Raw genomic sequence first — 11,841 nt, 5'->3', positions numbered from 1 at the left:
TCCCCCTTTTTGTGCTACTCTGTTCTCACCTTCTATGCACATGAGATGTTTGATAAAATGCCCGAGCCACACTTAAGCTTTCTCCTCTTCAAGATCAACCTCCAAGCTACATTTTCTCCAAGATTTATCTAGGTTTGGCAGTGCACCAACTACACAAGTGTTCTAAAAAGTTAGCAACTTCATCCTTTCATATCCCACTGCTAGTTTAGCTCATTTCAAATGCTCTAGAAGTAGAGTGGTTTGTGGGTTTTAGTGCAGGAATGTATGTGGGAGCTCATTTGATTTAGATGCACAATCTGAGTTCAAATTAACATCTTAGAGTCTGCACATGTGTAGGGTGTCGTCTCGTCCCCGTCCCCGTCCCCATCCTCACCTTCGTCGATCACCCGCGCCGATCTCGTCGCCGGCACCACCGTGCTGAGCCTATTGTTCTTATCTTTTTTTTTGAGAAAAAAATCTTACTTGTATGATTTAGATAGCTACTTATATAATTTTCTTACTTTTATCATTGTTTGTTATTATATAGTGCCATAGTTTTTTAGATAGGATGTACTTTTTTAGTATATTGTGTTATACTCCCTCCGTCCGGAAATACTCGTCGGTGAGACGGATGTATCTAGACGTATTTTTATTCTAGATGCATTCATTTTCATTCATTTCTACGACAAGTATTTCCGGACGGAGGGAGTACATACAAATATGAAGGTATTTTTAAAATATACAAAAAATTACGGACTCACATGCAATTTTTTCGTATAGGTAGCTTTGAAATACCTTAGATATAGTTTATGAACATATTTAGAATGATAAAGTAATATACCTTAGTAATATATATACATGTGGGGTAGCTATCCCTGGGTGGTAGGATGTATTTTTCCTACTTAGGTAAACAATCTGTTTTTTTCTTATTGATTTTATTCCTTCCATCGTACAAAAATTACTTGGACGACATGCACCATCACATGAAGCGGCTCAAGTTCGACTCTGAGTCAGAGTCAGAGTCAACTTGTTCAGGTGACACCGGATCAGAAAACTCTTCTCTATTTGTTATAGGATAATAAGCTACAAAATGAAAATTAGCATTGTTAAGAGAAAGTTTTGTATCCATGTATACTGAATAAAGTACGGATGCAAGTAGAGTTCAATATATATTCTTCATAATGAAAGGCGTCTCTAAGCTAGTGCTAAGAATTGTAAGGCATGAACACACCAACGACAAGTGCATGCATTCTATTGGTCCAATGAAATGTCAAGTGCTAACAAAACAAACAAGAATGGTTTGGCATAAAAAAATAACCCGTTGACCTGAAAATAATGAATCTTTTTTTTTCTGCATGGAAGAAAATAATGAATCTTGTACATTCAACAAGTCCAAAAGGGTGACTTTTATACTGCATGTATACTGTGATATTCAAAACATCTAGTGGATGTAACATATGACTGCACAATATATGTAACTGAATCTAAAAGAAAATAGATGCAAAAAAACTTGATATTCAGAACTAACAATCCACATAAAATTTAGATGGGGCCAGGTTTAAAAAGACGGATATGTATACCTCGGTCAACAACTTCTCGGCAGTCAGATACATTTACACTTAAATGTTGTGTTCTCCAGACACGGTTGGCCGTGTGAAATACCCGTACCTATATAATTTGTGTGGCAATTAATAAGTGCTAACATTTTACAAATCTTTATTATTTATGAAAGAATGGATGAAACAGGTTGAGGGAAGCACAATTTTAAACACAAATTTGAACTTACAGAAACATCCACTTTGTCATTAATGTCAGTTCCTCTATCAAAATTGCCCCTACATATGCCCAGCAACTTGTTTTCCAACTGATAATAGCACCAACAAAACAAGAAATTATAAGAAAAAATAATAATAATGATAACAATAATAATTATTACATTTTTATTTTATTTATAATCTAGCAAAATCATGATACACCTACCTCAGTTGTGGTAGAAATGAGTTCTCCATTAATCCGCTGAATAATATCACCTACTCGGATTCCAACTTCCTCAGCATGTGATGCAGTCGACACCTAGGTTAGTTGGCAATAAGTAATACTACTTGATATTATCTACTACCACTATAAAAGCACGAGAGGCGGAGAACCAAATCATCCTATCCATCAAAATCTGCAATATGATGGTCTACATCCCTCCAACACACTAAACGTGTTTTATACTCTAATTACCCACCATGCCATTACGTTAATTAATTACCCACCATGCCATTGGGTTAACATCCTCAGAAACACCTCCCGTAAAAAAACAACGTAAGACCTCCCGCGACCACGCCCTCGGGGCAGTTTTGCCACCGCCCCACCTCTTCCCCGTATCCTCCCGGCCAGAAAACGCCCTCACCCTGTGCCTCCGCGCCGCCGGACCGCCGTGCCCACGCTCCAGGCGCTCAGGCCGCCCCCTCCCCACCCCGTCCATGCGCCGCCCGGGCCGCCCCGTCCACGGGACGCCGCGCCCAGCCAAGCCGCACGGGCCGCGGGCTCTCCCCATGGACGCGCCAAACGGGCCGCCCCCGCCCCGCCTCGTCCACGCGTAGCCCGGGCCGCCGCGCCCACGCGCCGCACAGGCGCCGGACCTCCACGCTGCAGGTGCTTTATCACTGCCTGTTTGCAGTGACAATTTTTGGTTTAATTGTACAATGCCACTGCCTTCTAATTTCTGCTGCTGTCAGTTGTAGGCTTGCTTCATAATGGGATAGATGTACTTAACCAGGCAGTGACAATTTTTAATTTAATCGTACAATGCCCCAATGTGTTTGGTCTTTCTTGTCAGGATCCTGGCCATGAAAACTAGAAGGTACATGGATTCAGAATGGTGATGTAGAGGTGCACACCTCTTCCGTGATATTCAGGTTGGTGTAAGACTGCTGGCCTAAGATCCAAGCGACTACATATTTGGAGCTAGATCTAGATAGGATAATTTGGATTGATAAATATTCTGGAGTAGCAATATGCATGTTCATTGATGCCGCACACATCTCCTCTCATCCCGTCGCGGCCTGGATGTGGCTGCCGCCGTCAACATCCCAACTGTCATGGACACTATGTGTTGAATGACGTCAGCGTCATGTCGAGGACCGAGTCCGCATGGATGCCATTTCCTAGACCACCATGACAACAGCTCGACACAGGCATTCTTATGGTAATGCTAATCTCCCCTCCACCTCCTCTGTTTACAGTCATTGTTCTAATATTGCCGGAGATAAAACATATTCTAACTATCCTTATTGGTGACAGTTTGGTGGTGATACATACCAAACTTTTATTTGATGTTATTTACTGTAATTATGATCATCTCAGCCGTAAGATATATCGAGATCAATCACAACAGATCTTAGAGTTAAGTAAATTAGACCCTTTACTGAACCACAGGTTGCAGGTTTCATCATCAACAATACTGCCATTTTGAACAATCTAGGACCTAGACTGGACATTGGATCTTTTATTCAAAATAAAGCATGCTTGGTTTTTGGAGTTTCATCCATTAGCTAATTGTAAAGCAAGTCATATATCTTATACATTAGGACTTTGTACTCATTCACATACAACACCCTGGAAAAATATTCTTATGCTACTTTGCCTCATTTGACATTTCATAAGTGTAGTTTTGGTCACGTATGTTGGAAATATATGCTTGTTGTGAGGTGATGGATCAGAATGGCAAAATCTGAAAGTAAGTGGTCATTTGCTCATGTATTGATCAAGTGATCTTGTTTGGACATGAAGGATAAATATGGAGGGAGCTATTTTTTTCTATTAAAGCTTGTTTCACCTTGGAACTATTTTTGTAAATACTCCCTCCATTCCAAAATAAGTGTCATGGTTTTGAACTAAGGTTAGCTCAACATTAGTTCAAAACCGTGAAACTTATTATGGATCGGAGGGAGTACTATATTTGTGTGCGCGCACTTTATAATTCTCTATTCATGATATTTACATAGATCGGATTTGTTCCTTTATAGCATCTGCGGACTTTAATTATTTTGTCACTGATAAATATGGATAATGTCCTTGAACTTGCTGAGATTTCAAATGAGGTTGCAGGAATGAGAATGGAACTCTGATGTGGATGACATAGCTCTTATATTTTATTTTTAGATGAAATTTATATATTTACTTATCTGAAGATATATTTGATTTATTTTTTGTTTGTTCAGACAAGGCATGTGCAAGTTTACTGCGAGCGAGCAAGCCGTTAATTTTGCAACGAACACTTGTCACTGAGTTGCTTTCAAAGAGGATGTTCCGTAGGCAAACATGCATGCAATCAGCAGTGCATGATTTTAATTAGTTTCCAATGTAGCATGTTTTTAGTATTATCCATACACATTCTTATTGGCTTGAGCATTAAATATGGGCATTTTTAATCGAAGTAGGTGCAAAAAAAATGTCCAGACTGGGATTATTTCATTCTAGAAAGGAAAACGTAAAAGGAAGAGTAATGGTGCCTCTCTCAGTACCACGGTTCATGGCGAATCAGTGCCACTGTTGTGTTTGCTGATTTTTGAACCGAACCAATGGTTTGGTACAACTTCTATTGTTTCGTTTATAGGATATCAGTTTTCAAATCATAAGAATATTTCCTACCTTTGTTTTTCATATATGCAGGTTGGCGATTTTTAAGTTGATGGGTTTCTGCTACAAATTAACTGAAGTAATTCCTATGTGTCTTGGTACTATGGTGTTGGCCACTGAACTTTCATGCAAATGAGGCACAAAATAGCTCACATCTATGCAGAGTATTGGAGATACAGGCCCTTTGTTTTCGTTTGGAGGGACATATTCAACATGCCATGCCTCACCAAATATTGCCCTGAGGGTTACCGGCAAGCAATACCAGTCTAGATGATAGGTCCTGATAGGTCAACCATATGTTTCATGAGGAAATTGTGAACCAATGGCGCAATAGTAAATATTAGCATGTTGTATCTCTCTTCTTTTCCTCCAGTGAGCTTGTTCATCCTTGTGGACAATTGGACATGGCATATCTCTTTGCCTTCTCCTGATGTACAAGTCATTTAAGATTATAGTTGTTTTGTACTCATGTTATATCATATGAGATTAAGGATATAATAATGTGCTTTTCTTCTGCTGGCATATTTATGCTTCTAGATGCATTGATTTAACCAAAGGAGTCTTGTGTTTTTTATCCAGTTTTTCATCAGTTCGTTTGCAAATTTTTTGACTGCTACTACGAAATATCTTTTCAATACACGTGAATTTTCACGTGCAAGCTTACTAGTGCATGGAAATGGAATTACAGAACATAAATTGTACATACCTCCTCGACAACAAGACCATCATCAATGTTTAACTTGCGCCATATATATTCAGCATGTGTAGGATCTAGAAACTTTATGGCCTCAAACTGCAAACCAAGGAGGGGCCGAGGGATGCACCTATAAAGACCTAACATGAGTTTACATGAAGCCGTCGACAAAGTATTGCTACGATTAAAAGGGGCCTTTAAGTTAACATAAAACATATCATTCATCAAAATTTCGATTATGCACTGATATAAGTAGCACTAAAACACTCGCAAATTATCTCAGTAACCAACACCCTTTCCCCTATAAAGGGATCGTCGTGAATCATCTTACAATCTTGCAACATCAATATAGGTAGTACTAAAGCACTCACAAATTACCTCAGCAACCAACACTCTTTGCCCTATAAAGGTATCGTCATGATTCACCTTACAATCTTACAATGTTCCACCTAGCCCCCGTTCAAAGTTTGAACAATTTAAACGTATGTTTTATCTCTGTTGATGAAATCATACATATTATTCAATTACCAACAGCATGTTGAAAAACTGATGAAGAATAAATTTCCATAAAAACGAGGAAGAATGCGTACCCAAAATTTCTCCACAAATCAACGCACCCATTCAAAACAGAAGAGGGAACAAAATACCAGCTTTCACAACGGTTGGTCATCCCCACAACCTTTCCACCAAAATCAATGATGGGGTCTCCACCATCTTCACACTACATATAACAGGTTTAATGAATTGCCAAACAGAAGGTCAAGTTAAGTTAAATTAAATATAACTCAAAATTGGGAAATGACGCATATAAAGTAGAATCTCATGATTACCCTAGGTAGGACGTAAAAACCCTTTGCCTTTGACCTCCACTCATTTTCTCTCCTTCGTGTATCTGCCTTCTGTACGAATGCTTTTTGGATTAATAAAGTTGGTAGGTCTCTGGAGCTTTTGCCTCGAGGTATATATATAGTGAAAAGAAAAGTGTAATCTCATAAAATCACAAATAAAATATACTTTAATTACCTCATATTTTCCATGTCGAGAAAAGTGCATGTAGTGGTGTCCCTCATCTAGTATTGGATTATTCTGATACTCCACCGTGCCACGGACTATCTTTAGATTCAAATTTTGTTCCCTTCCAAGCCGCAAAGCCTCTTGACCATCACCGACCGTGTCAGCAAAAGAGACTGGTTGAACACGTTCATCCACTGCAACCTTGAAGAAAGCAAGGTCATAATGCTCCTGGTGGTACAGCAGATGGCCCTCCGCAGTGGTGTCGTCAAGCAAGTGAACCGTAACCTGAAACAAAACATCGGGGAAGGTCGAGTAAAAATAGGTCGGGGAAAGTAAGGCAAAATTCATAGAACATTGAGAAAGCGAAGTGTTTTTTTTCTTTTCACGTTTCCCTCCCTCATTGATCAGTACTTACTTGAGCACCAGGGTGATAGTGGTACGGGCCTGTGCGCCACCGGCGGCCTTTCGTGTAAGGCTTTTTGGCGCGGATCAGATGCGCGGTTGTCAGAAGGATGCCGGTTCTGCTCTCCTCGTCCCAGTCGATCCAAAGACCGGCAGAATGCCCCAGCGGCTCGCCATCTATGAATTCACGCATATATGTATCAGGCTATCAGCTAGCTAGCTAGCTAGGTTTTGCCATGGAGTGACGCCCGCATGGATGCATAAAGCAGGATGGAGTGGTGTTGTGGCGTCATACCTAGATAGGAGGAGAGACGGAGGAGGGATCTCGCGGTGGAGAGCGCGGCCTTCCTTCCGGGGTCAGGGACGTGGAGGACCGGCGAATGGAAATACTTGCGCGTCGGCAGTTTATTCAGGCGACCTGCGGCAAGATCGTAAGGGTGAGAGAGAGGCAGGCGGTGTGGGCGTGGGGTGGCCTGGGGAGTGGACGATGAGTCGATGACCTTCTTTTTCAGAGAATTCGGCTCTCGCGATCTCGTAGGCGGCGGATATCCCCCGGTAGCGGTAGGGGTCGTCCAGCTCGTCGGGGATGTAGGGCTCGCAGAGCGGAGACGAGATCTCCAACTCCTCGTCCCCATCGTCGTCCCTGGCGGCGGCTTCCACTGACGCTGGATTGGTCTTCATCTTCTTGGCCTCCCTCTCCTGAGTCTCCTCCTTCTCCTCTTCCGCGTCGTCGCTGCCGCCCGATTTCTTGGATTGCTCTGGCGATCGGGTCACCGTCGTGTCCGCCGCCATTGCGAGGAGCGTGCAGTAGTCGGTCGCCGCGACGATGGTGATCGATTGGGCCAGCACCCAGCAGCTATCCAAGGAATCCAGAACCGTAATAATCGGGATTAGTTAATTATTTGATGGGTGGCTTTAATTTGGGGCTAGTAACTAACACCACACCGCGGATGCATGTACAACGAATTGGGGGTTAGGATCCTCTGCAGTACTGTACGGTGTTGTACAGTCACTGCCATGTGGGACCTGGCCCCACATGTCATCGACACTACAGCACCATACGGTACTGCAGAGGATCTCAACCCACGAATTGGGAGGGTATCTGACATGTACACTACTGTAGTATAGTAAGAATCAATAATGGTAATTTTCTACCAACATAAAAAAGTTGTGCACCCTCTTCGACCACTCATCGCATTATTTCTGGATTTATTTCAAGATTTCCGTTGGTACTTATTCAATGGGAGTAGACGTTCCCGTCAACAACAAGGCGCGTACGGTGTCTTCGCAAATCTTAAGGTGATATGCCGACTCAGTCTTTCGAATGTACTCATGGTGTAGAGTGTGCGTGTGTGCGTTCAAAGAGGTGAGTGTATGTGTGTATCTATGAGCGCTTGGGTTTGTACTGTGTTAAGAAAAAACTCGTGGGTGATATGCACATTAGTGCGTATTCGAGAAAAATACATTAAAATGGTGTTGTCACACACACACACACACACACACACACACATATTATAGAGATTCTAGGAATTACTCGCTAGCTCGTCAGAGATCATTTTTTTTAGAGAAAAAGGGCCTAGCCCCGGCTCCACTGCATTAACAATGAAACCCAGCAGAACAAGGTCATGTATCAATTAAAGTATTACAAAGCTTAAAAGCTTAGAAAACTAAAAAGCAACATGCCTGCCGGGGGAAAACACCCCTCGACGATAGAAAGGCTAAAACTGAAAGAAGCTAAGATAAAACAGGAATTGGCCCGAGCTTCTGATAACATTAGCCTGAGTTGAGCTTCCATTGTTATTTTTATTATAGAGATTCTGATAACATTAGTCTGAGCTTCCATTGTTATTTTTATTATAGAGATTCTGATAACATTAGCCTGAGCTGGAAAACTTCAGTAATAGCATTATGTCAATGCCCACACAATTGACAGCTCGGCTCAATGCTAGGCCCCTATCATTTTGATTGGGTGCATGTTGTTGGCGCCACGGACGATTGCCGGCAATCCACACCACCATCCAACTTGACTCCACACCACCATCCAACCTGATTCAATGGAGAACTACTGTTCCACCTGCACTGCACGGTCTATGCCACAAGCACCATTGTGCGGGCAGGAGGCTCAGCTTTGGAGGGAGAGACACCGAAGGGGCTCGTGCTTGAATGTAGATGGGAGAGACACCGAAGACACTTCGTCACGTTGATGCACAAGGTTGTCCGCCAATGCCATCAATCACATGTAGTCCTGGCCATCTCAGGCCCGGCCCTGTCGGCCCACCCAGGCCCGGTCCTAAAATCCAGGGCCTAGGCCCGATGGGCTTGCTTGTGGGCCGGGCTTGGGCCTAAGTTTTGAGCCCACCAGCAGGGCCTGGACGGGCTTGGGCTTGGCATATTGGCATTTTAAGGAAGAGGCCCGGCCCATGGCTCTAAGCCATATGGGCTTTTGAGGGCTTTTTACCAGATGGGTCGGGCTTGGGCTTGAAAAGTAGGCCCGATGGTAGGGCCTGGGAGGGCCTGGGCCTCAGTTTTCTGCCATGGGCTTTTTTAGGCCCGGCCCAAGCCCGGCCCGGCCCGGCCCATGGCCAGATATAATCACATGGCACCATTCAACATCATTATGGTGCTCGACGTGAGTGGGAGCAATGGGTGGCAAGCTTGCTCTATCAAAATAGGCCACCGGGTTCGTCACCGACCCTGTTCAAGAATTCATCCGATTAACCAGTTAATCCCTACTCGTAGGGTCACCGAGTAGCTGATTAACTGATTAATCGGCCGAGTAATTGATTAAATGGCCGATTAACTTACCGATTAGCCTATTAATCCCCTACTCGTCAGCTAACCGAGCAGCTACCAGTTAATGATTTCCTCAACAATGGTCACCGATAAGCCCCCCACCCCCTAGAGTCGTCTCAAGCCCGAAGTTCAAAGTTGTTATGTCAAATCAATGTGTTTAAATTAATTTTCAATTTTCTTTTGCTTGATTACTACTTTTATATGATACGGGGGGCTTGAAAAAAAAATCTTGTGTAATCATATGACTACATAGCAGACCTTGAAGCCGCCACTGAATGAAACACCTGCAACAAAATCAGTCGTGCCATGTCTGTTTTCCCCGCTCCCCTCTCTCCAACGAACAGGCAGTTAGTGAGAGGAAGTTTTCCCGACGGTCTGCACTAGCGAGCCCGCGGATCTCTCCCTCCTCCGTCCTTCGCTTCGGCGACGAGAGGGGGGGTCCCGTTTCTCTCCGGGCCTGTAAATACTATTATGGGAAGTTGTTCTACAGCGTCGTTGTCGTGTTGGGAGTGACACACAGGAGAATAAGTCTACATCGGCTCCATTCCCACACCGGTGACGTTCTATACGGTGGTGTCTCAGAGCTGTTTGCCTTGTTTGCTCGTCGTTCCTTCAGATCAGTGGGATTATGTTTCTCTTGTTGACGACGGCTAGATGATGGCAGCGACATCTTCACTGGATCTTTGTGTCATCCTGCTCCGTCCTCTCGTCGATGTGGCGTTCCCTCCGACGCCGTTGAGGAGTAGGGTGTCCTTGTTCAGGAGGTAACTGGCATTTCCTACCCTTGGTGGTGGCGTCAGTGTGTGGAACAGGATGGCATGTCTGGAACAAGTGAAGAGGTCCGTGGATGGCTGGTCTTCCTCGACGACGTCGATTGGTAGTTTCGGATCCGAGGTCAGGATGGCATGAGGACAACCCCAGGCCAACGTGCCACAACGTTATGTGCCCTGCCGCGTGCAGAGGGCTCGGTCTTCGGTTCACAAAGCTTTGACGGCGATGGTGCCTATCTGGCTGTGGTAATGATGGAAGCCTTTCTCCTGTTTCTCCGGCGAGCGTGTCGGCGGTGTTGGAGGCTGGAGATGGTTGACGGTTCCTGCTTGTGCTAGGAGTCCTTGGATCTGTATTTCTCTCGGCTCCGTTGTGCAATGATTCCACGCAAGATGTCATGTTCCCGTGTGTTTCATCGTTTCCATGTATGTGTGTTCTCCTGTAATCTTGCTTTGTTTTAATGGAATGCATGGATACCTAAAAAAAAACCTGCTACACACACTCGTAACTCGCTGACCCACACAACATGCTATGTAGTTACACACATGGGTCCAGGCCCAACACCAGCTTCACATGCCTAGTTTTGATTCACAGTGCAGTTTTCACATGATTTTTCACGTTGTGTTCATGCACTCACAGTTGAAAAAACTGGATTGTCTCAAAAAAAAAGTTGAAAAAACTAGGAGGGTGGAAGACATGCTTAGTTTTGATTCACAGGGTCAATGAAAGGTTCATCTCTTCCACCCTCCTTCTAAAATGGTAGTACCTACAATAACTTATTTATAACGAAATAAAAAGAGAAGTCCTATGAGGTGCCTCTGAATATTCATAGAAAAACGATAATATTAGTTGTGCGGGTCTGCCCTAAACTTTCTAAAAGCCTCCTCTTAGCACCGAGACTCGTGATCTCACTATCCTCCAAAAATCTAGGCATTTGTAGACCTTGAAATATAGGACTTGGCTAAACAACCTTGTCCTTCTTTTTCTAGACATTCTCCCTTCTATAGTGTACAAAAAAAAGACTTGAAAGACATGAACCAGTGCAAGCGCAAAAGAAGTTACTCATCCGAGTTCAATTCTGAGTCCGAGTCCGAGTCAACTTGGTCAGGCGACGACACAATAGAAAGCCCTTCTCCATTAGTGATAGGATAATAAGCTACAAAAGGAAAAATAGCATTGTCAAAGAGAAGGTTGCGTATCCATTCAGACTGTCAACAGCAGAAATGCAAATATAGTTCAATATACATTTAGATACATTAAAACTGCGCACTTTTCCAGCCCTCATAAGCCATCAGTGTTTCTGGCCGTCGGATCACCACTTTTAGGCAGTTTTGGCCATTAGATTAGCTCTTAATCCCATCTCTGGTCGCTCGGATCGATACAAACCAGCACTAACATCTTGGGCCGCTACTCTGGTGACAATTTTGGGCATTGGGTATTCAATTGGGCTTCAGTCTCCACTAAAGGGTGTGCGCTACCTTAACCACACCTGACACCTCACCCCTTCCAACCCCTAAAAAAAACCTTCCGACCTCCCTTCTCTCGCGCCTCTTCCTCTCCTA

At 43.6% G+C, this 11,841-nt stretch overlaps 1 protein-coding gene across 1 annotated transcript in view; it reads right to left on the bottom strand.

Annotated features, from left to right (window-relative positions):
- Positions 1–765: 765 nt before the first annotated feature.
- LOC119306266 overlaps positions 766–11,841 on the bottom strand; it is a 38,250-nt gene continuing 27,174 nt past the window's right edge. Inside the window, exons 4-15 of the mRNA XM_037582535.1 lie at positions 11,342–11,487; positions 7,219–7,574; positions 7,014–7,136; positions 6,732–6,895; positions 6,326–6,601; positions 6,133–6,201; positions 5,893–6,023; positions 5,315–5,432; positions 1,960–2,052; positions 1,766–1,843; positions 1,560–1,647; positions 766–1,062 (exon numbers count right to left, since the gene is read on the bottom strand). Of these exons, the coding sequence (XP_037438432.1) occupies positions 959–1,062; positions 1,560–1,647; positions 1,766–1,843; positions 1,960–2,052; positions 5,315–5,432; positions 5,893–6,023; positions 6,133–6,201; positions 6,326–6,601; positions 6,732–6,895; positions 7,014–7,136; positions 7,219–7,574; positions 11,342–11,487 (1,746 nt within the window). The 3' untranslated portion in view covers positions 766–958. The remainder of the gene's footprint in view (positions 1,063–1,559; positions 1,648–1,765; positions 1,844–1,959; positions 2,053–5,314; positions 5,433–5,892; positions 6,024–6,132; positions 6,202–6,325; positions 6,602–6,731; positions 6,896–7,013; positions 7,137–7,218; positions 7,575–11,341; positions 11,488–11,841) is intronic.

Source organism: Triticum dicoccoides, chromosome 5B, assembly GCF_002162155.2.
Source record: "Triticum dicoccoides isolate Atlit2015 ecotype Zavitan chromosome 5B, WEW_v2.0, whole genome shotgun sequence".
Taxonomy (NCBI): domain Eukaryota; kingdom Viridiplantae; phylum Streptophyta; class Magnoliopsida; order Poales; family Poaceae; genus Triticum; species Triticum dicoccoides.
This window is presented reverse-complemented; position numbering and strand designations above follow the sequence as displayed.